This window comes from Parus major, chromosome 7, assembly GCF_001522545.3.
Source record: "Parus major isolate Abel chromosome 7, Parus_major1.1, whole genome shotgun sequence".
NCBI classification, from domain to species: domain Eukaryota; kingdom Metazoa; phylum Chordata; class Aves; order Passeriformes; family Paridae; genus Parus; species Parus major.
The window spans coordinates 32,651,546-32,679,343 of NC_031776.1; the positions used below are offsets into that span (position 1 = coordinate 32,651,546).

A 27,798-nucleotide genomic window follows, 5' to 3' on the forward strand; every position below is an offset into this window, starting at 1 on the left:
GGATTCAGGAGATGTGGAGCTGGTGGGAGCTCTTGCATGGCACAGGGAAGTTGGCCTCTCTAGGATCTAAGTTAGTAATGATAGTATGAATTCTTGTTTGAAACTATAATTCCTAGCTTGAGAATTAGAAAATTAAATGTTGGTTTCATCTGGGAGATCTTGGAAGACTTCCAGTCATTTTCTGATTTCATGATCTGAAATGAAATCTTTTTATTAGCTTTTTTGGACCTCTCTTCCATACTCTCTGCTGACTAACAGCCTTCTTAACTGAGCCCTGCCCAAAATCTTTAAAAGGAAATTATTTAGCCTTTAAATCCTATTCAAAAGTTGGTATTTGCATACAAACTTGTTGCTCCTAAGTCATCTTTTTCTGATAATTTCTTTTCTTCTGCTCAGACTATAAACTCCCTGAGAGGGAAGCTGCCTGCTGCTCTGCAATCACAATTCTAATGGCAGCAGTGCCACCCTCGTAGTGGTGAGGTCTAAGGGGACACAAACTCTGATCAGGCCAGATTCAGTCTTTGTGTACTTTGAGTTGTGCCTCTCTTAGAAACACTTTGAACAGTAAACCTCTATTAATTCCAATGAACAAGGTATAAAATCACTCAGTGATAACAACAACAAATTAATTATAGATGAGCACATGTACATTGCTCAAACATACAAACAACTGTAATCCTAAAGGAGCAGAAAAACACCTTTCCAGGCCAAATCAAGCTTTCAGCAATAAGACTTCATTTGTCACATAGTAAAACAATCCTGTGAGGCCAGGCTGCATCTTTACTAATCCAGGAATTGAGCCAACATGGTTTTAAACAAGAGGGATGCCATAAGTACCGAGAACTTTTCAATAATAGATCCACCAGCTGCAAGAATGTTGCTGAATTCATCTGCTTTAGTCAAACAATTAATGAAAAAGAGTCAAAGTTCCTATTTGTCCCTTACTGGTTGAGGTCTAACATTGACTGGCACAGCACAGACACAGCAACTCCTTTGGGGTTTAAAGAAGCACGATGTGTTGCAAGTCCAGAGTTCAGGAATGTTGGATGTTCTCTACCTAAAAATTTCTCTCCAAAAAGAACTCTGTAAAACCTGGGAATACAACTGTGCTTGTGCAGAGCTCTTCCTTTGGATGCACCCAAGTCTCTCTTTCCTGCCTGTGTTCAGCCCTCCTCAGCAGGGTGACAGGCACAAAACCTGGGATGGAACATATTTAAACAAAACTTCTGGAAACTCTCATCTTTCAGATAATTGTACCAGTCTAAAATTAAGCTGCAACTAGGCAGAAAATCTTAAAATTCCCGTGGTGCGTTGTCTGGCACCTCATTATTTGATTTTACAATGAAAACATGAAATCCTGTTTGCACCTGATATTTTGGTATCCACCTTGGATATATACAATTGCTGTAAGAAAGCTACATTGTATTTGGGAGTTTGAGGATGCACCAGTGTTTTATTAATTTGGGTGGTTCATTAAATCCTTTGATGTTCCATGAACTGTTCTTCAGTTACTCATTATAGAAGTTGTTTGAATGGATAATGTAGCATATCTTATTGGAGATAAGGTCTATTTTTGTTTTGCTTATCTTATCTGTTTTACTTATTATTAGTCATAAGTTTATGGAGCAGAACTTGGCAAAACCAGAATAAATAAGAGTGAAGTATAGACAGCTTCTCATTTTTATGAACCTTTCTGATAGTGCATTAAAAACATCATCTATTTCTCTTTTAGAGCAGTTCCACAGAATTAAGACATAAAATTTGGAAAAAAAATTATGGAAATTACTACTGGTTTTGTTCTCTATGAAACATTTTAAATTCAAGAGTTTCAGTACTACTCTAATATGGAATGGAGAAATGGTTACACAGCAATTTTGGACTTTCAATGGAAAAGGCAGTTTTAAAACAGTATATTAGACTTGAGCAATAGGTGGAGTTTAATGCTGCTGCTTTGTTGTCTGGAGATAAATACAAGAAACAAATTACACTGATTCACATCAACTGAGTACAAAAAGGGATGACATGCCTGCCTTTGTGTGGGAGACATGAGCAGAACATTTCCATAGGAGGAGACAGGAAGAAAAGGAATACAGGAGAGAAATACAGAAGAATTGATATAAAAAGCTAAATACAGTTAATTGTAATTACTGAATAAATATCTCAGAAAGAAGAAGCTCTAGCAAGAACCCACCCTTGGAACAAGCTTGTTAAAAAGACAAAATCACAAAAGTTTTTAACTCCAGTATTCATTGATGCTCTGAGCTTTCTAAACTTGGGCTTAAAGACCTCTCAACTGCTTTTTTCAGTTCTGAAATAACAGAGGTATTTCATTGTCATCCTATCCATAGTCTAACTACTGAATCCCTCTAACATGAAAGAAAGGATTACAGATCATGAAACTTTATATATTCTCCCCTAATCTGGATATTTAGTCTTCTGCTGCCTTGTTTTCCCTTTTTTAATCTTAACATCTTTAATTCATAATCAAAGAATTTTGGTTTGCCATTTCTCTTATGTTTTTCTTCCCAGTAAAATTGTTTGACACAAACATTAATAGACTTTGGCTTATCAGCTTCATCTTTGACTCTTCCCTTTTACAGGAAGCAAAAGGAAAATCTTATAAAGAAGCACTGATAAAACAGCAAATCAAAGCTTTGTGAACTCTACTGGCATATTTTTTTTCCACTTGTTCAATTTTTTGATATTCCATTCCTCTCCCCCACATACACAAGACACACCTTTTATTGGCATTTCTTTAACAACCCTACTCTTTCTTGAGAAAAATGCATCTTTTTGCTATTTTCTCCCTTTTGAAGTATCCCCCAATTTCTGGACTAGGCAAGTTAAATAGGGAGAGGATGTTACAGAGCACAAGGTTTGGGACAAGAAAAGTTTCACCTCCCCACAGTGGGAATTACTCATCCCATGGGGCAGAAAGTTATTTGCTGTCGGCAAAATATCAAAGGTGCTACTGGACAAAGGTGCAGCTCATCCTTTACTGACCTGAATGCACCTAAAAAAAGACAGAGAGCAGAGTTCTAATGCTGAGGAAAGGTTCAATAAATCTTCCTTCAGATGTGAGTTGTACCATTTTCCATATGCTGAAAAGTATCAGAACAAGTTGTTCTCCTCAAATTTTGTCTGAAGGCTGTAAAACAGATGCTCCTCTGTTTTTTCCCTTCACTTTTATTTTTTTTCCCTCTTAAAAAATCTGTTTTCTTTACAATTTTAAAAGGAAGAGAATGGCTAAGAAAAAGATGCACAGAGAGAAAATCTAACTGACACCCATTTTTCTCTGTACTGGGAAACAACTCTCGGAACAATAACCCTTTATAAATACAGAAGAAATGCTGTAAATAGAAGATTTTTTTCAAAGCAGAAGCAGATTTCTTTGTAATATTTTTTTTTTTTTTTTTTAAATAGAAGATTTTTTTCAAAGCAGAAGCAGATTTCTTTGTAATATTTTTTTTTGTTTTGTTTTGGTTTTTTTTGTTATCTAAGAAGTCTGAAAAAGCAGCACAACCCCCCAGAAGATAGCATGGACCAAAGTGCAGGAGCTCCTTCTCCCTGAGGGAGGCTTTGGGGTTGAAAAGGAAGGGATGAACTTCTCCAACCCCAGCAAAAGCACTTTCTCTGCTTGAAATCTCTGTATGCAGTGGGCAAGTCCCCACAGAAACTGAGGGAACAACATGATAAATTAAATGTTTCATCTCTCTTCAGAAGCAGCATCAGTTCTAAGCCTTTGGAATTTTTTCCTCAGGCTTTCCATTCAAGCAAAAGAGCAGAAATGTTCCCCTCTTGCAAGCAAAGTGATGAACGTGAGCTCCAGAACAGGGAACTCTTGGAAGTGTTCATTACTCCTGCTCATTCAGCTGTGGGGCTCTGTGTCTTCCTCCAGTGCAGCTCTCTCCATTTTCATCCTCTGGGCACATTTTAGGCTTCATTGTGCTACAGACAGTTTGATACAAGAAATTTAACGAATGCAAATCTGGGGGGTCTCCTTTAGGAAAACGAGGTGGTACTCTGCTCTTTCCTTTAGGAAAATGAAAGGGTAGCTTCTAAACTGAAAAAGTCCAGCCTGTTTTAGATAATAAATAAACCCCAAAAGAACTCTGGTCCATCAGTCACGGTCATCCAGGGAAAAATGAGATGGAAGCTTATCTCAGAAAACACTGGAACTTGTATTCATTTTGTTACAAAAAACCCCCAAACATTCCCAACGATGCAATACTGCCATATGTTGTAATGATTCCAGCTTGAAAACCCCAAATCAAACCCAGAAGCTGTTTCTCATCAGTTGCTTGAGGTGCTGGGGAAACAGCTGTCTGAGGCAATCTGGATTCAGTCTTACAGAAAACCACAGAGGAGTCAATATTTAAAATTCCTCACGTAGGATTCACCAAGAAAAAATAACACAATGGACCAAGCCAGGAGTACCAGCATGCAGAATTTTAGGAGTTATATCATTTTCTTCTAATTTAAAAAAAAAAAAAAAAAAAAGTAAGAAACTGAACAATCCAGTGAACAAGAATCTGAGTCAGTTTTTGGAATAAAGCACAAGGAACAGAGCAAGACTGACATTACCTTGCAGCCACCACACTGTGGTAGGTAGACTAAGAAGGAATTTAATTGCACTGGAGATGGCTGTCCCATTTTGGCTCTGCCAAGTCATGGAAATCTATTACTAGTTTCCTTACTCCATTTTAAAAGACTCAAGAAACACTCAAAGGCATTAAATATATTATGACTATTCAATATTCTACTATTTTCCGTTGTAACTTGAATTATATATTACTCAAAAAGTACAATTCAACCCTACTAGTTCTTGATATCCACAACTGCTACTAATTTCTAAAAGTAAAAGACTTCTTACAAGACCTAAAATAGCTGTGTGCAAGTACAATAAAACCAGAACACCTCAAAAACCAGAAGACCACCAAAATCAACAAGAATATTTTGACTGACTTTGAACCAGGATTTTGTTGCAGACCAATAGAAAAAAAAATACATCTGTATAACCTCCCTTTGGATTGTCAGGCCACCCTTCAACAGCCTACAGTCAGGTAAGGCAGGATTTTCTGTTTGGGTTATGGACATCCTTAACTGTGCCAAAAATGCTCTGAATAGCTTTAAACAAGGTCAATGTGTGGGGTCTGGAATATTTCATATACATTTTCTAGATCGTCATCAGGAAAGGAAAACTGCAGCTCCTAGTTTGTATTCTGTACTGTATAACCTCCTAAAGGAAAAGAACCTGATTTATAAATTGATTCTGCTTTTGTTTCCAGGCTATTAGTGACAAGTAACTGCCAGTCAGCCTTTAATTATAAACCTGCATCAGTTCAAGATGCTGATCTTGGGGTCAACTCTGATCTTTCCAGAAATGTCTGCTGGTACTTGGAAGCTGGAGTGTCAGCAAGAGACAAACTTACACTTACACTTAATAATAGGAAAAAATAAAAATCTCAAAATAGTACAAAAACATCATTAGAGAGTACTATGATACAGCAGTTTCAATTCATAGTTTGAAATCTGTCTGTGATACTACAAAACTTGCAGTCTATTACTAAAAAAATAACAGATAAAAAAATAGTAAGAAAAAGCCTACATTGGACTTTACTTGGAATATAACTGTAAATAAAACACTAAGGAAACACTTATTCAGCAGTCCTTTAAAAAGTCATAACAGATATTGCAGCCATGGGAAGGTACTGGAAATTATCAATATATTAAAAATGCTTCTCTAGGCATTTTCTGTCTATCCATAAAAACTTACAACAAGTCATTAAAAAACCTCTTCAGATCTTTCTTTAATAAAAACACACATTCCTGAAAACATTACCATAGCATAATAATTTTGCTCACTAGTAAAAATGGAGCATTACTGAAATTATGAGTTCAAACTGGTAAAAGTCTTCAATGAAAAACAAATTTATTTTCTTTGTCCATTCTTTAACACCTCAGTAATAAATATGGGTAATTTGAAATAATTTTTAAGTGTTGTTGTAACACCAGGAATTCTTGGCAAGTGTTTACCTGAGATGGACAAAGAGCTGACACTTGGAGAAGCAGGAAGGGTCTGACTGATTTGTGTCCAGAGCTGGACAGTTTTATTTATACCACATCATGAACATTAAAACACGGTCCTCTTAATTCAATATTTAAAGTCTAGGCAGTATAGATTGGTGAGATTTTCCCCAGAGAGTTATGAAATTTCAGGTAAATTAATTTAATTACTTAATTGAGCACTTTAAACACAGAGGATTTTACCAAAATATCCATCACTTGCACTTCTGAGCCTTGAATTAAACATCAGAAAAACATCCTAATACACATAATACACACAAGAAATGCTATTCTAAGATTTCCAGAAGACTTTAAAATTCAAGCTGGCTAAGAAATCACCCCAGCAGTGTGACCAAACTAGATTTGGCCTAAATTAGAGCTAGGACAGTTTTAAAGTACTTAATCTTCTATGGAAAAGGTTCCTTTCCATCGCTAAAATACAGCAAGAACTTAGAGGCTTTTTTCTCCTGAAATCTGGTTTCCTGTGTCTCAGTATTAGTCATTATAGAGGTTCCCAGAAGATGTAATTTTAGACAAAAGTGCTGCAAGATTTTTTCTCTTTCTTTGACTGTTACCTCCAAGTCATTACTGTTTGCTGTGTTGCTCTCACTGCCTTTTCACCATTGCTGAAGTGTTTTTTTCTCCTAAATGACTCATGTTTAATTTGGGATCCAAAACACCTCAGTGATTTTCAAACTTCTTCTGGTCAGTATTTATACCCACTCACTTTTAAATATCACCTTGTATCAGTTAAGCTGAAAGCTCATTTTTCATTTTGGTGAATATTAGCAGGGGAGGTATCTTTTCAATCAGGGATTCTTTTTTCTTCAGCTTTCAGTTTTAGCTGTTTATTGAACAACATCACAAAACTCTGCACTCACAGCCAGCCTGGCCTTTTGCAATGACCAAAACTGACCAGCTGTTTATTTTCTGGTTTTCCTGCAGTTTTCATCACCTACCTAGGAGGCTCTGATCAATGCATGTTCCATTCATCAATGACTTTCCTTCTGGACAAGCACATGTTGCACCAGAAGGGTTGAGTAAACAAATGAATTCACACGTCAGGTCCAAGCAGGGATTAGGCACTGTGTAAAAATACAAAATATTAGAAATACTGGTTGTTTTTTTTTTAATTTAAAAAATTTAGAACTATGTTCTAAAGCTAAGAAAAGTTAAATAATCAGATACAAAAATTCTGGTACACTTCCACTTCCCAGGATATCAGCAGCCTCAAGTCCTTGAACACACTCCCTCAAACAGCAGTGCCAGACCAACCAGAGGAGAGAATTTATTCCATTACCAAAAAATGTATCGGTAACAGGGAATAAAAAAATTTCATCTGCTTCTGGCTAGAGGGATTGTTATTCATTTCTCTTCCAATTTTTTTTATATCTCAGTTACAGTGAAAGTACAAAAGACATTTGTGTATAAATTTGTCCAGTGTCCTTTCAAATGAGTGAAAATGCATCAAAATTATATCAAGAAATATGACTATTTTCACTTTGTACAATCAAGCTCTGGTTTATAATTATACAACTTGGTTACTTTTATCCCCCCTGAGGTAATATTGAATTTAAAGCAATTATGCTTACTCACAGTCCATTTGTTTGTAGCGGTGAAAAATCAAGGCACTTTTTGCTTTATCAACATCCACACTTAGATATTCTACCAGGCTCTTGCCAAATTTGTGCACTCTAAATGCACCATTTTTAGGACCTGCTCCATATATGTAATCCTCAAAAATATCAATCCTATGTGGATGCAGTAAACCTTGAATAAAAATGGATAGTAAATACAAATATATATTAATTTTCAAACAATAAACAACTTTTTTTTTAAGCAAAATTCAATTCATTGCTATGATTAACACCTAAGGACATGATTTTTCAGACAGCTTGTTTGGTCCCCACAAAAACTACCTTTAAGGAAAGCAATCTTCCTCAAAGAAACTTCTCCCATTTTGCAGACAACTTGAATTTCAAGATTTTATCAGTTTTCCACACAACTGAGCCTCAGAAACTGGCTGATCATTGAAAAGAAAGGAAACCCTTTAGTAACAAGTCACTAATTAGAACAGACTTGTTCTACTTGTTCCTTACGTACAACACTTTAAATAGATGTATGTGACAAGGAAGAAAGAGGTCATTTTGCTTCACATCAAAGAAATTACTCTGACAAAACATTTCTTCAGCTCCTTCCTAACATATTTGAAATGCTAGGATTTGTACTACACTTTTTTAAAATCATAATTATAGTAAATTAATGCAAAAGAAATTGTTAACTCTACCAGCTCCTCATTTTGAAGAGCTCTGAGGGCCTATTAAGCCACCAGTTGGATTTTCTGTGTACAACTGGCTGTAGGATTTCACATTTACCCTCGATAAAGTAATAGTTTCTAACTAAAACTTCTTTGCCTGAGATGTATCTCTTTCTGAAGTCATAAAAAACCAATGTGATACCTTCTGCCAGCTATTTTCTCCATTTACTCTAAAAATGGGTTTGTATTTCCCTTGTATTTACTTAATTTCATCAATCAGCCTTTATTTCTTCCTATTGTTCTCTCATGCTATCAATGCTTGGTACTCAGTATGTCATTTTCATAAAAATATGTGTGAATTTTAATTAATTCTTTAATGTGTGTTTAATTCAATGGGTTGAAGGTTTTAGACTCATTGCAAAGCAATTTCTAAAATCCCCAGTTTTCCTGTGCTGGAGAAGGTTGTGGTCAGATCCCTCCACTCAAAGTGATCTCTCTTCAGATAATTATCTTCATGTATATTGATACAAATTGTGGGATAAAACACCTTTAAACCAAAATAAGATGATTTCAATCTTGTCCTGCCCAATTAGGATTATGGGAGATTCCTCCTAGCATATTTCAGAATATCCTGGTGAATTCTGGGTTAGAACACTCAATAGCACCAGGAATAATGGCACCCTGACAATTCTCCAGAACCAGCTGCCCACTATTCAATCCTCCCCAAAAGCCTGCTTTCAAATGCTTTTGAATGTGTTCCTTCTCTTTTCTACTGAAATTTCATAAATTTCTTACTTGACACATTGTTAAAAAGCCATTTGTGCAATTGAAAACAATATGCTTCACCATAAGCTTTTAGACCAAAAAGAACTTTCTTCATTCCCATTCTGTTAGGGGAATTCTGTGATTTCTCACTGACCTGAAAGCCAAGCCCATTATTATTAAGCCAAACTCACAGAACTGATTCAGGTCAACTGCAACCCTTAAAACTTCCATTCAATGCAGGCATAATAATATAATTTAATAATAATATAATAATATAATTAATTAATAAATAATATAAGTGCAAGTGAGACCAAGGCTAAATATTAACCACAATGTTGCTCAATAATACCTAAACCTGGAGATCTGCACATATCATTGAATCTTTTTTCCCCTAAGGTAATTTTATTAGATTATCATAAAGCTAAAATTAAATTATCTAAAATATTATCTGTTTAGATAATGTTTGAAAAAACACAAAATATTATTTAATAATGACAGATTTTTTTGCTTATATCCTTCCCTCTGAATAGTGAATCTTCAGCCAAATAAAATAAATAAAATTAATTAAAAAAATAAAAAATAAAATAAAATAATAAAATAAAATAAAATAGAATAAAATAAAATAGAATAAAATAGAATAAAATAAAATAAAATAGAATAAAATAGAATAAAATAAAATAAAATATAATAAAATAGAATAAAATAAAATAGAATAAAATAGAATAAAATAGAATAGAATAAAATAGAATAAAATAGAATAAAATAAAATAAAATAAAATAGGAATCATGTTGTACCAAGGCTCTCCATACCTTGTTTCGTGCTCACAGACACAACTGAGTCAGATCCATCAAAAAGAACACTGCCAATAACAGATAACTCAAAATCAGCCCAGAACAAGCGCTGGCTGAACTGATCAACTACGAGACCTACAAAGGAGATAAAGTTCAAATAGGAACATAAAACCTGAAAAAAAAATTCACATTTTTATGCAACTCTACATTTTTATGTCATTCATATTATGTACACAAAATATTGTGGCAATGAAAAGACTGGACACCAAAAATAATAAAATATCACAGCTCCCACTTAAACCTTCCCCTTGGAGCAATCATGGTTTTTTATTTTCTTTACCTTACTGTGCCCAAGGTCAGCACCTTTTCTAACCCATTCACCTCAGCAGGTAGGGATAGAAATTCCAGGTGGGAATTAAATATAGAAATAAATCCTCTAACCAGTTCTCCCAACCAAAATCTAATATGCCAATTGCACCAGTGTGATATTGTGTTAAAAACAAGGAGTTCAGGATTCATGGAGTCTTTGCACCCTGTTTCCACATATATTTAACTGTGTTCCCATTTCTAGCATCAATATGTCCCATGCAGTCTTACAGAATTAAAAATCAGATTATTTTGATTACATTAGTACTGCAAGACTTATATTGGCAGATATATATATATATATATATATATATATATATATATTCATCTGTATATGAAACAAGAAAACAAAAGACAATAAAAGGTCAATTATATGAAAACCCCGCCTCTAAGCAATAATTAGATCAAATAGTTCATTCTTAACAGACAAAGATTAAATGGTTACTAAGCCATTTTAGGTCATGTCAAAAACTTCAGCCTGAAGAAGATACTGGAACCATAAAATAATTCCATCCTGAGCTTTTGTAGTTGCAGTGCATCTTTAATAAAAATGGGAAAAGGTATTTTTCTTCCTATTTATGTAAGTCGGTAAATCAGGAAAAATACATCAAAAGAAATTATACATAACAACAAAAATACTCCTTTTAAGGTCATAAATTAATCAGCTATAGATAGATGAGAACAAGTGGAGAAAATCTGACTCATAGACCAATGAAATATGTTTACATTTAAAACTCCATTTAAAAATCCCCTTATTTAAAAGAAACACAGGCATTCAGGGATATGGCTAAAGGGAATAATTTCTGGAAAGAGCAATCACAATATATTAGTACTGTGTGATACACGGGACCTGCAAGGAACATGTTTTAGAAGCAGTCCCCACTCCCCAGCTTTAAATTATTCTTTGCATTTGAATGAGAAGACTTAAGTACAAATTAATAAATATCTAACATTCTCAGTGTATCTTTCATGGTGTCAGAGATAAAAGAAGTGTTTCTATTTGTTTGATATGAATAATACTCCTGTGATAGTCATTCCTGTGTAAATCCTGTGAAGTCAAGCCCAAGTGCTCAAACTTTCACTCTCTTTTATTTGAAATAGGAGAGCCATATGTGGTAATAAATTTAAGAACTATGTAAACAATATTAGTAAAGTCCTATTTAGAGGAAATTGCAAGGGTTTGAACTCTTTCTTTGTATCCCCTCTACATGGGCCTGTGTTAAATGTCTGATGAAAAAATTTTAAAATTCCTTGGACATCTATTTTCAACCAGGAAGAAAACACAGAAGGATGTTACTAAAGAATTTTTAGGCACTAAATAGAAGAAAATTCCTGTTTCTTGGGTGTTTTGTCTGGTGTTTTGCTTTTTGTTGTTTTTTTTTTTAGCTGAGAAACCAAAATCTTCCTGAGTTAGTGAGCACCAGGCATTTGAGAACAATATTATGTTTACCTGTAGGCCTTTGCAGGTTCTTTTGAACCAGTATCCTTCTGAGAGTACCGTCCATAGATGATTCCTCTATGTGAGAACGATCCCCAATAACTGTCCAGTACATCATCCTGAAAGTATTGAACACAAAAATCAAGCTGAATGCCTACACAGAGCCTCAAGACACTTCACTGATGCTCAATTGTTGCGAGCCTTTCAACATTCCTGGCAGAGCAGAGGTCTGGGCTTACACTCAGGTAAGCTGAAAATGAAATTAAATAAACAACTTGGAAAAGTGTAGACAATTGCAAAGATAATTTTCTTTCCCTTGCCCTGTTTTGCAGGTTTTTTTGACTTACCAAATGAGGGTGATGCTGAAGGATACATACCCCTTTTTGGGATTTACAGCGATCGCGTATGGCTCTCCTGCAATGCTGGTGAGGAGCCTGGTGCAGTTGGGTCCCCTCAGCTGTCCCACATTGATGGAGTACCTCAGGCTGGTCCAGTGAGTTGTGTAGTAGCTGAACCAGTGCATTCGGGAATGATCAGTCCAGTAAATATTCCCAGCCACCCAGTCCACAGCAATGCCCCTGGGCCTTTTGAACTCTGGACACTGAAAAGAACAGATGTTGCAGTCAGACTGGTGGAAATGGTGTTTCACAGCAGCTGCACAGCCATGGATTTGTGTCATTTTTTCAGAAGCACTTTGCTGGAAAGAGGTAAACAGCACCTGCAGGAGTTCAGCTCTGAGGGATCTGCTGACACCTCTATTCCATGCAGAAGAACAAGTCAATGCTTCAAATCTGTTTCCTCAAGTTTAAGGCTACCCACCTTAGGGAAAAGTCACTTTGGCATCAACTACTTGAGCTATTGGTACTGAAGCAGATAAGTGTTATGGACTGTAATTTGAAACCAAAGGAAAAGGAAGTTTTAAGATTATAACAGCTATTTTATTCCATGCAGAACCACAGCATGGTGTTCCTTCCCAAAGCCCTCAGTGAAAGCAACGTGAGCCCATCCTCAGGAGTGACTGCCAAGGGTAGAGAAAATAACTGCAATTAAAAAACTGCATAAAATTACCTCTGTGTTCATGAATATTCATCTTCACACATAAAAGAGGCTTGACTGATTATGACATCAAATTTATCAACTCCGGGATCTCCATAATTTTTTTCCTAATCTTTAAGGCTTAGCTCTAAAAGTTGGTCCTAATAATAAGAGTTCATATTGCAAATAGGAGATCTATATGAATAAGTTTCTCTAAAGTTTACTGGAATTCCTGCAGAAATGAGTATCACCTGTAAAATAGGATTTCCCAACTCTTTCTAACAGGAATGCAGTTTATCATAAAAACCTCAAGACCAGCATGAGCTAATTTACACATACAAACATTTGCCTACTTAGTTATAACTACATCAAGTTAAATTATGAACAAAACCCAGATATTTCTTAAAAAATGAAGCGACAAAATGCTACAAAGCCACATAACTAAAAACCAGGAAAGAAAATCCTAAAATAACTTGTTTTTCCTCAAGTGTCAGAGTTCCCTAATACCACAAGACATTTGTAGACTACTGTCATCATAAAATAAAGGTCATTTCATTCTCTAGGTGAAATAATAGGACCACAGGGTGAATTTAGAGAGTTCATTGCTCGTAAACTTTTAATTCTGCAAAAATGTCATAGAAGGTGTATTTTATAGATATACAGAACCTTACTTTTCTATTTAGAGGAATAAAAAAAGCAGCAAAATCAATCACTGCATTTACAAAACAATATTTCTGTAAAAACAGGGTCACATCACAGTTGATTTTTAAAGAAAGTATTTTATCATAATTCTTTGGTATGTGATGATTCACACTTTGACTGCCTGAACTCGACTGGGATGAAATCCTCTTCTGCATCTGTCAATAAACTCTGAAGAGTTGATATTTACTATTTCCTTTAATGCTTGAATTTGAACCAGTCTTAAATGCCTTTTCACAGAAAATCAGGAGAGCTACTTAAAGCTATTCTCCGAGGAACGCTCTTGATATGCTAATTCCATGGAGCAATTTCGGTTGAGATGGATTTTTGCATTAATGTAATTACCTGAAAATGCAGGTGACTTTGTTCAAGTTTACTGTCCTGATTTACATATCAAAGTCTAGATATAAAAGTTATAATGTAACCTTTGAAAACTTACCCATTAAAAAAAAACTTGGGTTAAAATTCAGAAATTCTCAAGCTTTTTAAAACCAAATTTCTGTGGCAATATTAAAGCAGCACTATAAAACCAATTAACCTATTGATCAGCTGCAAAAAAGGCAACAATATTTGAATATTAATGAGATAATGCTGGGAAAATAGCTGAATAGTTAAGCACAATGTGAAGCAAATGTTTCACAAATACAAATGGGAAGTGTCCAAGATACATTCAAATACAGTCTGTGCATTGTCCACATTCAGATTTGTAAAAAAGCTTTGTCTGGCTTGGATCAAACATTGTCACAAGGACCTACCTGCACTGAAGAGACAGGGGAACATTGGGTATATTGAAAAAAATGATGTTTTTCTTTATCTTTGAATAAAAAAGCAAGTGAATAAAAGGTATTCTCAGATAACAGTGAAAAAGGATGAGAAAATGGAAAAATATTCTAGTACGTTAGGAAAATAGTAATTCTAAGACTATTTTATCCCTATTAGTTTACACAGGGGGACAATGACAAATCAGCTGTGAAAATTTCAATCCCTGGGCTATGAAGATGTCTGAAGGAAGTTTATGCTCAATTTTATGGATGTCTAAGGAAGGGTTTGATTGATTAGAGAGGCTGTGGGTCAGCAAACTGCTCTTGCTGCAGAATGCATCTGCAGATTGCCCCCCAAAAGGAAAGAAAATAAATAAATTCCTTCTCAACACTAACTTCACAAAGCTTTGTACATTCATTATTTTCCAATGAATTACTCAACAGAGACCTTTTTGTCAGGAGTTTTTTAGCAGATATATATATATATATATACCACATTTAAAAGAGAAAAGCTCCGAAGTAGAATTGCTCCACACCTTCAATACAGGTAGGGTTCTGCAAAACTCCAGTGACAGAGCTGACCCACTAGAGATCCTGGCTATTATTTTGTACTTCAGATCTACTTTCCATACACTCTGAACAAAATCTAGACACTTCTGCTGGCCAGGTGGAAGTGTTGGTTTTCAGCCAGCCTTATAAAGATGCCACAACGGCCTCCAGGTATTTCCAGGGTCCATTGGTGCCTACATCCCGAGGCTTTTTGCCCTGCTGGTGTCAAAGGTCAGGAATGTCATTCATTTGGAGAGGAAATACTTTTGGATGGAATGTACTCAGAAGTGGTTTCAGATGTGTATGAATTATAGATGAAAGACTGGGCTACTGTTGCTACTCCTGTTTATTGTGTAAAAGCAGCCATGTGACAGGAGGTCATCGCTGTCACCTCTCCTAAGTTTAAGGAAACATAAAACAGCCAGACAGGTGGTTTTTTTTCAAACTGGCCAAGGAAAAACTGAAAAAAACTCTACTGTGCTATCAAATTCAATAAAGACTAAAAAACCCATAATCTGAATTTACAGCATTATAGAAACACCAATGTAAAGACCACATTATTATCTTCAGTTCAGCAATAACACTTCCTAGGGAATTCTGTGGAAATACTTTGGGCAAAATGAGTAACAACCTGCATTTATTTTATTTTCAAGCTAAGACCACTTGAAATTACCCAAGCTTATGAAAATCCACATTTCTGTTGCAAAGTCCAAACTTACATTTATGCTTATTCAAAGACACTATGCAGTTCAATAAAAACGGGAATAAATACTAATTGTTCTGATGTTTAAATATATGTCATAACTTTAGCAATATTATTGTTTATATGATCACTGTAGAAATTAAGTTTGAATTTAGCCTATCTCCATTTTCTGTCTTCCAAAGATTTGAAATTCATGGCTTTCTTCTTCTATAAATTATATTCTTCCCTTTTCTCTATTGGAATAAAAACATCTTGATGGTATACAGACTTCCCAAGCTTCAAACATAGTGATTACTTCTTTGTAGGAAAGTTTTTTAAATCCTACAATTGTGTTGTCTTGGAGACTCTACCAAATCTAGAGTTTTAAACAGAAAGGTGTTAGGAGCCATATATATCACTGAAATAAAATCATTCTCAGGCAGACATTTTAATTTACTGAATCACCCCATGCTATTATAGAAGAGTCAGAACAGAAAAATAAATAGAATGAAATTTGCGTGATTTAATCTTTGATTTTGATCACTTACTATCAAGCCACTGTTACTCTGCCTTCTCTCTCTGTCGTGAAGTTTTCTGTAGAAAATCCCTCCTGGATTAAACTGAGTGCTCCAAACAATCATATCCCCTTGAAAATATGCATCCATTCCAGTTATCCTTGAATTGTGTTCAATATGTGATATGTGCTGATGAGCATCACTGTAGTTGAATGGATATGCAAAACCCAGGATGTCAGTGTCATTAGCAACATAGAGAACTTGATCTTCAGAGCCTAGGGATTATTATAATGAAACAAAAATAAGGTAAATGTCAACTAATGCAAAATCAGTGTGTTTAACTCAAGTAGCTTTTTGGCGTTCAGCTGATATAATTTCTGATAAAATTATTTTCTGATTGTTGAAGACTGCAGAAACACCTACATTCTGGGAAATAAATGCAACTCTTGATATTCTGATATCAACATATCAATCTCAGTGCTCTCCAAGCAGACAGTGAGACAGCCAGGACCATATTTTAAGGAGTATGTAATATAAGAATTTGAACATTTTTAAGCAGATTATAAAAATACAGCGTATTCTGCATTCAGCCCATATGAATCCCATGTATTTATTTTTATGTATGCTGTCTTTAGAGGGTCCTAAATGTCCTAAATATTTAAGGAACACAGAGCTGTCAATAAACAGGTTTTTAAATTGCTCAATTGGAAATTAGAAGTGGAATGATTTTATCTTTAGTAAAGGCAGTGAAATTTTGAAATTGACTGCAACAGAACCTGTCTTACATCTCCTCATTTTAGATAGCCAGAGACCATCTTGATCCAGATGTTGCAAAGAATATTATTCATAAGAAAATATTCTCTGATATCAATTCATTGAGTTTTGAGAAAGTTTGAAATCTGCTTGATAATTTAGAATGTATTTGGATTATTTTTATTTCCCCATTCATATCACATTTATCCATAAATAATCAATTTAGAATGTCTGTCCAGCACACTTCCTCCTTAGGAGTATGAAATATCAAACATTGTTTGTCCCTTCCTCCTGATAAATGCAAGAACAAAGAAGAATTTGGTTAAAGCAAATATCAGTGAGGGAAAGAAGGAAGCATGAACTGTGTTACAATGGAAATGAAGCTTGTGTACAACATATTCAGATTTAGGAAAATGATTCCCAGATTTTTAAATTATAAACTGTCAGAATTCTGTCTGTGTTCCTATAATAACAAACTATCATCTTCAGTTAGTAATCCTGTTTGTTCCCATGTCATAATCTGATTTCTTTAATAACAGGAATGATGCCAAATCCTGAGATAGTCCATGCTATGTGTGAAATACTAATGAATCATTAATATGATCTTTCCTTGGCAAATCTGCTTCAAAAAATATGGACAATCTATATAAAAAATGACAGTATGGTCTATTTTAATTTATACATCCTTACCTTTTGCTATGCAACTGTTATTCCTCTCCTTATAATTTTTCTCACACACACATCTGTAAGAGCCCTTTAAATTATGGCAGTGTTGGGAGCAGGCACCAAATATCATGCACTCATTGATATCTAGGAAGAAAAAAAATTGCAATTTATTTGCACATAGTTTAATACACTATTATTTAACATGTCCATCCAGTCATGCAACAAAGGGAATCATACATGATTTATACAATCATGAACAAAGGGAACTCATAAACTTTTTCTTGCTGACCAGTATGGCATCATACATATTAAAACTGCATTTCCTAAGGAATTTTACTTTCTATCTGTTTACTTTGATTTCAGTTTTGTATTATGCATCTTCATTATTTTAAGCATCTCAAAATATTCTCATATGCCAGCCTTAACACCAATGTTAAAGAATCTACTAGACCTTAAAAAATCCATTTACTCCTTTAATTATTTAATAACCTGACTTGAACCTTTTTACATTCACAACTAATGTTAAATCTTTGAGAACCTCTCAAGACGAAATGTATGAATCTACATTTTGTAAATCCTTTCTGTTTCTTTTTTTATTTTTTTTTTATTTCTTAATCCCATAGCTATCAAACAGCTTTTACACTATGGAAAAAAAATAAATAAACAAACATGATATGTATCTCCTTCTCCAACACAGAAAAGTGACTACAGAATTGAGTTTTAATACTTTACAGCAAGGGAAGATGGAAAATATCTTTACCTTCGCATTGTCTATTCCTCCTGTTTCTCTGAAATCCAGGTTTACACTGACACAAAAGGGATGATTTTGTTTGATTACAGAATGCATCATCTCCACAAGGATTCACATTATCTTCACATGTATATTCAGCAACACCTAAACAGAAACAAAATGTCTAAAACATCCCAGATAGATTTGTTTAAAGTGTTAAAAATGAGACCTAAAGTAACAACAATAAATAAAAAATTCATCTTTCCATTTAAAGAGGATCAGGAAAATTTTTAACCAAAAAATGACATTATAGTGTTTATCTACATCTACATAATTTAATGTATTTTTTTTATGCAATGACAGTATTTAACTGAGGTACATTTTCCATAAAAGTTTTAACACTAAAATTTTTATTGTTGCAATTATGAAACAAAATACAATCAACTTGTATTTAAATTTTGTGAAGAACTTGTAACTACACCAAGGATCCTCTACAACTTGAATTGCTATACAATTTGCCTTTCTCTTGTGGTACAGAATTCCATCCCTTTTTAACTAAAAGAAGGAACTACATTAAACTGAATTCTGTATTGTTCAATAGGTCTTGCACAGATGAATGTCTGGGTTAATTGTTTCTTTTCTGCTACAATCAAGAAAACATTTTGCCAGCCCCACTCACTTATTTTGCAGTCTTGCTCATCTGAGCCATCTCCACAGTCATCAAACCAATCACACTGCAGCTCCATGGGAATGCATTTCTTGTCATTGCAAGCAAACTCATCTTTTTTACACGGTCTGGCTTTGTATGTGATTTTATCTACATAATTACAGGTTAATAGGAGAAAAACAAATCAGTATTTAAGAGTCTCCAATTATTTCAGACACATACAAATAGGAATGACCACGAAGCATCAAGCAATGGAAATTATTTCAAGCTTAATTTCTTTCAGTTTCAAATTCTGATCTGCTAACCTCCAGTTAAGCTTTACTGAAGGACAAGCAGACGTGTTTAACAAAGTTTGCCTTCAAGGTGTTTAATCTGAATGCCTTGAAAGGTAATATCACCTACCACAGTGATCTTCATCTGAGTTATCACCACAGTCATCGACCTCATTGCAAATCTGCTCAGGCCGCAGACAAACCCTGTTGTTTCTACATCTGTACGGCCTCGTTGGAGGGCAGGGAAACTTCACTGCACAGCAAAGAAAAGAATCAGCTTGTACCCAGCTGTTAATCCTTTTTTAACAGCACATTAAAGCCAGACACTTTGACTGCAAACAGATATATATATATATGTATACATATATATATATATATATACACACACACACACACAACTGTATACTTTGGATACAGGTGGCAATAGAAGTTCTTCACTGAGAGGTTTTTTTTGTGATAGGGATGATTTATAGTTTTTTTTTGGGAACCAGTAAATATGGCAGAAAAAAGGCAATAGAAGTAGGAAGTGTAATGATGCTCAATATTACATCATACAAGTTACTTTTTCCTCCCCCTGTGGGTTTCCTACAGAGAAGCTTCATTATTTCTCAAGAAATAGCAAATACCAAATATCTGAAATTACATGGAAAGCAATAACAAAAGAAAACTATATCCCATAATTCAAGCTTATCTTCTAAAAGCAGAACAAAATTTGAGACACACATGCCTTTATATATTTGTGTGTCTTAAATGCCATTCTTGCTTTATTATACAAAAAACTCTGAAAAATATAATGCCATACCACACATTTCAGCAACTTCATCAGAGTTATCTCCACAGTCATCCTCACCATCACAAACCCAAAAATGTAGTTTGCAGAGGGAATTGTTGCACAAAAATTCATCAGCTCTACATATATTTCCCCCTGGGAAGATGAAAAGACGACAGAAAATAAAAAAATGCAGGAAAACAAAAAGACAAAAGAATGTCAGCTTTTATAAAACCACTACAACCACTTATCACATACTATTTGCAGAGTAACACAGGTTGCTTAACTGAATTTACAGATCCCAAAGGACCAGGTTGGAGAGGCAGAGGAATACTCATTCAAAAATCTCTTCCTTGAGCAAACACTTGTTGTTCCTGACTGCTAGCTGGGAATTTCCAAACACAGCGACCAAAGAGTGACCAGCTGGGCACGTTCCATTTGCATTTAGCCAGGAGATGTTTAAACTCCCTGTCTGTGACTCTCTTTGGTGATGGAGACTCTCTGCAAAGGCCTCGCTGGCACATCAGTAATTTGGGCTATCAGAGAATAAAACAAACAGAAATAGGGCCAAGTATGTGAAAGATCTTCCTGTCTGTAATTTTTGAAATGCCTCATCAGGATATTTATTGAGCACAGAAAGCTGAAGGAATAAAATCTTCCATGTACCCTCAGGATGTATTGAACTCAGAATCATCTAACAAAAGGGAACATAGAGTGAGGAAAAATGTTTTAAGGCAGAGTGCTCGCCAGCTTTAAAAGTTATTTCAAGGTGGATTGAGTTTTAATGTGTGTCACGATAAGAAAGAATTTGTTTCCCAGTTATGACTAAATTTTAACACTACCAATCAACAAAGTTATGGAAAGATCTTGCAATTAATTTCCTATAAAACACATTTTTTTGGGTAAGAGAATTTTCAGTTTCCTGAGAGGGGTGAAGTATAAAAGAAATAAAGCTGTATGCCTGCAGGGAAGGAAACAAAGAAATTTTATATGATAATGCCAAAACTCTCACTGTGGCTTACCTCAATGCATTACACCCACTCTAAGAGCTAGATCAGGCTTCAGTGTCTTTTTACTTGTTCATTCAGTGCCCTGTTCACACCTCATTAAAATCAACAGAAGGCTTTCTTTTGCTATAAAGGTTAAGAATGGCTGAACTTTTTTCCCCAAAAAAAACTAATTTCCATGAAATGCCCATTGCATAAAAGGATGTTGAACTCTCACACTCTGCTACCAGGTATAATTCACTCCCATGGCAAATATAACTTGGGAACATTAACAGAAATATCCTGCATAATTATCCAAGGAAAATATATAAAATTCAAGTACTCTTCATGATGAAAGGCATGAATCCAAATAATAGTGTGTGTAATCACAATATAACCATCATTCTAGTTGTTTAATAAGATTGAAGAGAGTTATTTTTGTAAACATGCACAGTGGGCCACAGATAAATATTATGGATATTATTTTAGAATGCCATAGAATAAAACTCCATTTGTGTTTGCTGTATTTCCAAAGATGAAAAAATTGGTTATCTGTGAGATAAACTGGCATTTGATTCATGTGATTGCTCTGCCTGTCATAATTCCTTTATAAAATAGATTTCTGCAACAGAATCATAATTGTGACATAAATACAAAGTATGATAGCAATAACCAGCTAGGAATAGGCTTCTTATTGTATTATAAGCAATTTGCAGTTCACAGAGGCTCCATTACGCTATCCAAAGAATAATGTGGGTATCAGATAAAATAAGTGTGTTACTATTTACTTACACTTCATTGGGTTTTAAAGAGATACAGCCCAGATATTTTAAAAACAGTTTTAAAATGGACTAGATAGTTGGGTTCTTTTGTTTTATCACTTATTTATTTTTTTATTTTTAACTTTGTTTTCTGTCTTCTTGCACCTAAACATCTCTGTAATATTCTTCCCATTTTATGAATTTTCTGGTCTCTCCTTCAGAATTAATCATCCCCACATTATGTCTTTTTTTTTCCCTTTTCCTTTAATCTTAAGTCTTGTGTAGTAGACTTAGAGAAAGAATATTTTACTGTATTTGCCTCATAGCTGATTATTATCCCATATAACTGTACATCATTATGCTTTGAATTTATGCACAGAACACATGATTGTAGATGGGGTAGAGCTCCCCACTTTAAAGAAAAAGAAAGAAAAAAAATCCAGGAAAAAACCCAAGACGATAACTAAAATTATTCTTTAGGAAAAAAAAAAACTTCTTTAATTTGACTTAAAGAGGAGGGGCTGGTGAGGAATGTGAAGCTCAAGGTCAGCCTGGATTTCAGTGACCACAGAATAGGGGAGTTCAAGACTCTTAGGGCTGCAAGGAGGGTGCAGAACAGCTCCCTAACTTTGGCTTCTCCAGGATCAGCTTGGGAAAGCCCTGGAGGGAAGAGGGGCCCAGGAGAGCCTGGTTGGTGTCCAAACATCATCTCATCCATGCCCAGGAGTGATCTATCCCAACAAAGAGGAAGTAAAGATGTGTCAGAAGGATTCTGTGGATGAGCAAGTTGCTCCTAGACAAACACAAAAAAGATGGGGAAGCAATGGCACAGGTTGCCCAGAGAGGCTCTGGATGCCCATCCCTGGAAGTGTCCAAGGCCAGGTTGGACAGGGCTTGAAGCAATCTGAGACAGTGGAAGGTGTCCCTGTCCATGGCAGAGGGTTGGAACTGGATAAATTTTAAGGTGTCTTCCAATCCAAAGTGTTCTATGATTCTCTGAAAGAAACAGAAACCCGGGCTCTTAAGATGACTTATTTAGCAACTGTTCGTTATATTGCACAGCTGTGTAATTTATTGTGCATGGCTTCATAATTTATTGTGGCCTATAAAAGTTAAAATTAACCAGATTTACTGCTGATTTCCTTGATGAAAAAGAATATGCTTCCAGTAACAACATGACCTTTTCATCACTGGGGAGGGAAACAGAAAGGAGAAACAAGTCATAAACAACCTAAGTTTTTCTTATTCCTGCAAATCACTTGTTGAGCTGCTGTACTCTGTCAGAAGAGGTCACAGAACTTTCCTTTCTCCACTCATCATGGCAAGGGCACCACTTACTTGCAATGTTTAAAAAACACCAATAAACTTTTTTAGAGAAGTGTCTCTTGCCTTGGTCACAGTTTTCTTCATCACTGCCATCCACACAGTCATGGATCCCATCACAAAGCCATCGCACAGGGATACAGTAGGCCTTGTTTTTGCACCGAAATTGATCTTCTTTACATTCTGTTACACAATCCATCTGTGTGAACACAGACATGAGCTGTGGATTAATGAATGAGAGCAACAACAACTTGTCTATGCTGCCAGGGGTGAGCAATCCCTGATGGAAACCACCCCAGAGCAGGGCTTGGGGCTTGACTTGGAGAAAACAAATTTCTGCACTCCGAAACCTGCCCCCAGAGCACAGAAACATGCAACCATGGGGCTAAGTTATCATCTGACAGTACTCAGAGGATGCAAGAAAACCCTATTTGCCCTTTCAATTATTTCAACACCTAAAAAAAAACCAAAAAAAATCACATCAGGAAAAGAACCAAATCACCAGAAATGTGTCAGGTACCTCATCAGATCCATCTGCACAGTCCAAGTCCCCGTTGCATTTCAAAGATGCAGAAATGCAGCCTCCGCTTGCACACACGTACTCACTTGAAGAGCAGGTTGGAGATGCTGGTTACAAACACATATTTTAGCATGAAGAAAAAGACAATTAATGAATAAATTGATTTTTAATTGAAGTTTTCTTCTGGTTAATCTAGTGAGCAAACTTGTGTCTAAGCACTTTTGTAAGCCACAATAAAATATTTGAAAAATATGAATTGTGGAATCCTAAATGAATTGTATAACAATAGTGAAAAGGTATTTGTGTTTTTCCACTTAGAAATTTAATTTTGTTTTCTCCTTATGCTTGGTAACGAAGGGAACTACACACATGCATGTATTCACAGAATGAGTATATTTTAAAAATTGCATTCCTTAAAATGGGCTTAGAATTTAGGTAAATGTAGCTAATTTATAATTGAATAAGCTAAATTTTTAGGAACCCATCTTTTTGGAAAGTATACATTATTACAATTAAAATACATAAATATTTAGCAGGATATTTTAATATGAAGATGGATATTTTTTGTTGTGCTGTAAATCAGGAGACTTTTGTCATAGAAGCCTATGTAACTTATCAGTTACATCTAACTTGCAAAAAAATTAGGAAAATTCCTGCAAAAATCAACAACTGTATTTTCCAAGAAATCAAAAATAATAAAAAAACCCCCAATAATAATTTAGTAGACAAAATCTTTGCATAAGGACTATTAAACTTTGAATAAATATCATAAAGAAAATACTTCAGGACCCACCAAGATTTACTGATGTTTTTCAAAACAGAATTTTATATGTTGAGTATTAATTATCAAACTACAATTCAAAATAATTAAATTAAATTCCTATACCCCAACAAAGTTCACACTGCAGAGTTGTACATAAGTAGAGTTTCCAAAACACCAGTAGGAAGGCACAATGATGCAAACCCAAAACGTGAAGTATTTCAGATTTTTTACACTTTCTCGCTACTGCTGATGACCAAGAAACCTTGATTTGATGATTTATATTCTTCCTTCACTCTGATTTATTCCTGGCTTCATTTTATATTTCAGCATTATTTAAAACAATACCTGGTTCACAATTTTTCTCATCATCCCCAAGTTTGCAGTCCTCGTGACCGTCACATTTCCATTTTGCTGAGATGCACTGGCCATTGGAGCACTGGAACTGGTCCCGAGAACAGCCTGTTTCACAATACCTCTGGTACAAAGGAAACAACCAATAAACAAGATCAAGGGTTTAATAGAAACACTGGTAAATATGCAGCTGGTGACAGAAGTTACAGCACATAATTTTACATGCTATGGAATATGCAACAATTAGAGGCTTGTGAAATGAAATGTATCTGTGGATATGATTAAAAATGGTGGCTTACAACCTCCAAATAGCTGGGAAACACCTGAGGTCTCATATTGACAGGAAAGGAGAAGGAAAAAAAAGGAGAAAAAACAGAGAACAGGAAACCAGCAAAAAAAGGAAACCCAGTGAGCTTCTGATACACAACAAACAGTCTTCATTGTTCTCTCAAAAAAATCTCTCAAACCAAACCAGTGCTATGTGTGAAAAGAATGGTTTCCCAACCAGGACAGAAACAATTTCCAGGATGGGAAGAGCTTCAGATCATTGCTGGGACAAGAAGATGTAGGATACTCTTAAACTTGATTTATTTGCATGTCCTCCTTTTAGAATAATTACATAAAGAGGTTTGGTTTTAATTTAGTAATGATATTTGCATGGATTCATGTGCAGAGTTCTCACTGCTGCCTTTTAGGAAATTTCTCTGCAGAAATCCATTCTCCAAAAATATATGACAAAATAAAATTCTCTGAAGAAATGCTTTTTCTGGAAGATGCCTACCTCATCTGAACCATCTGCACAGTCATAGTCTCCATCACACCAGAATCTTGCTGAAACACAGTCTCCATTTGCACACAGAAAGTCTTTCAAAGTGCATGTTTGAGGCTCTGAAGAAAGAAAAGAAACAACCCTAGGTTTATTAGAATTTCCTGTAAATATTATACATGCAACCCCCCTCCCCCATCAATCAATGAATCTGAAAAACTCAAAACAATTAGCTTGTAAATGATAAGGAGTGGTTTTCTGTGGGATTTCATTCCAAAACATCTTCTAACTAAATTTCATTTACATATGGGAAGATAGTAATGAAAATACTTCCATTACTTTCATACATTCAGTTCAATCAAACTGCTTTGCACAAATAACATGATGTTGAGTATATATATTTTATGAATTTCAACACATGTATGTCACTACAGTGTTTGTGAGAGATGTACCAGAGACCAGAAATACATTTGGCATGACAGTATACAATGTAATTAGAACTAGGCAGTTTTCTGACTTTCCATCACACAGCAGCACATCATTTATCACATACCTTTTATTTACTGTGTGTGTGTGTGTCTAGTCAGCTTCCCCTGCGCTCAGCACTCAGGGGAATGGCAAATGGAACACAAAAGTTCAGTGTTTCAAATAAAAATAAATACTGCTGAGACAGAAACATTGGCAAAGGGACTTCTGTGGAAGATTCCCACAGGACAACAACATGTGCTTTCCTCCTGAAAAGAGAACCTCTACAAAAGGCATTTTCTGGATGCTGGAGCATGAGACCAAACAAAGGTAGAGAGGTTTTGGGGATTTAGGAGAAGTTAAGCAAGACTCTATATGCAATTTAGATCTGCCAGTCACAGGGCTTGGGGGAAAAAAGGACTTAAAAGGCAAACAAGGATTATTTGTGGGATTATTTCTACCACAGTACAATGCATTATGTAAATAATGTAAAATCAAGAATAAGGATTAATTAGTAAAAATTTCAGCAGAGAGATGGGAAACAGCAAACTACAGTGATTAAACCAAAGGAAAAAGGGTGAAAAAAACCAGGGGAGAGAAAGAGCAGACAGCAACAATGGACAGTAGGAATGGACAGCAATAAATTGAGTAATGCTGAAGGGTCCTTTGGTGAGTTAAGGAAGGTGAAAGCATGAATGCTTTTGTAAAATGTAACACAGTGATAAAAAAACCCACAAAATCACAGACCTCAAACTGAGAAAAATTTGGTAAATACCAGCATGAGAATACACCAGACATAAGTTACATTAATATAATATAAACTGGACTTCAGGTGTTTTGTTTTTTGGGGTTTTTTTCCCCTGCAAGATTTATAAGAATCAAAAACTGTTCAAGGAAAGGAGTAGTTTTAATCAACTTTTCCACTGCTTTTTTCCACTCTTTAGTTCATAAAAAGACTCTTAATGATTCAGTTTGAATTTTTTTTAAGATGTCATTTTTCAGGTAGGCAACAATTCTAATTTTGAGGTTGTAGGGAAGTCATTTTAAAAGCAAAACTACAGCAATTACATCAGTTCTCCAGAAATGTTATATTTCAGCAAATCAAAGTTGGCATTTATGTGGACTCAGATTATATGCACACTACCTCAATGTTTTTTCAAAGTGTAAGCTTTAGCAAATCCCTGACATTTGATTCTTTTTGTTTTCAGCAGGCCAAGAAGGAGAATTTAATGATGTGATAAAATATATAAAGAAAATAATTAGTTGGAAAAGTAATTCACAAGCAAAAAAAAAAAAAGTGTCATGTTTCTATATTGATTGGAAAAATACAAGCAAATACTTTTTGCTATACTGCTAATAAATTATTTATAAGCAGAGATTTGATATTGGAAAAATCTACACAAAGAGCTAAGTACTCAATTCTCTGTTTGCAAGAAATATTTCTTCTACTGCTGGGATCCAGCTCTGTGATTTACATATGAACACAGAAAAGCACTTTTCCATCAGTGCTCAGATTGTTAGAAAGGAATAAGTATTGATACAAAGCAGAATTAAAGGATAATCATTAATAGACTTCTGTATAACCCATGAAGGACAGCATTTTTTAGCTTCTGCTTTACCAAAACACTGAAACTCCTCCCAAGAAAATAATTTGGGATACAAATTTACCCCAGGACAAAATTAACTAATTTGTTTTCTTGGCAACTTGAATATTTTTACACTGATTGAATTCATGTATTGCTACAACATTATTATGTTTGCTTTGCTTCAGTGTTTACAATACCTTATATTTTCTTTAATCACATTACATTTAAAAAAAACTACTGGTGCCTTATTTTTAGCTGGAATAAGATAAGTTAGAATCAGATTCATTCTTATGGAATTTTCCCTTTTTGGACTTTCATGAAAGAGGAAACATTATTTTTGTAGTAATTTGTTTTTAAAAATTCAGATGATCTCTGAAAGCAAATTCCCCCTCCAGACAGATATTACCTCAGAGGAGTTAACAACATATCCTACATTTCTTATTGAGGACTCATTATATACCAATATCCATGCTAAAACTCTTATTTCACAGTGTC

The 27,798-nt window shown here is 34.9% G+C and overlaps 1 protein-coding gene across 4 annotated transcripts in view; it reads right to left on the minus strand.

Annotated features, from left to right (window-relative positions):
• The window catches only part of LRP1B (LDL receptor related protein 1B), a 620,609-nt gene that overhangs the window by 35,517 nt on the left and 557,294 nt on the right, over window positions 1-27,798 (minus strand). For 3 of the 4 annotated variants that reach the window (XM_015635304.2, XM_033516047.1, XM_033516046.1), the window contains 15 exons: window positions 25,268-25,374; window positions 24,481-24,610; window positions 23,373-23,479; window positions 22,919-23,051; window positions 19,816-19,938; window positions 19,144-19,266; window positions 18,754-18,891; window positions 18,105-18,239; window positions 17,369-17,488; window positions 15,959-16,200; window positions 12,062-12,285; window positions 11,697-11,803; window positions 9,899-10,015; window positions 7,663-7,836; window positions 7,026-7,151 (listed from right to left, as the gene is read on the minus strand). In XM_015635304.2, coding sequence (XP_015490790.1) covers window positions 7,026-7,151; window positions 7,663-7,836; window positions 9,899-10,015; window positions 11,697-11,803; window positions 12,062-12,285; window positions 15,959-16,200; window positions 17,369-17,488; window positions 18,105-18,239; window positions 18,754-18,891; window positions 19,144-19,266; window positions 19,816-19,938; window positions 22,919-23,051; window positions 23,373-23,479; window positions 24,481-24,610; window positions 25,268-25,374 — 2,106 coding nt within the window. Of the gene's footprint in view, window positions 1-7,025; window positions 7,152-7,658; window positions 7,837-9,898; window positions 10,016-11,696; window positions 11,804-12,061; window positions 12,286-15,958; window positions 16,201-17,368; window positions 17,489-18,104; window positions 18,240-18,753; window positions 18,892-19,143; window positions 19,267-19,815; window positions 19,939-22,918; window positions 23,052-23,372; window positions 23,480-24,480; window positions 24,611-25,267; window positions 25,375-27,798 lie in introns of those variants that run through there. The other variant, XM_033516048.1, reaches the window with a different exon arrangement.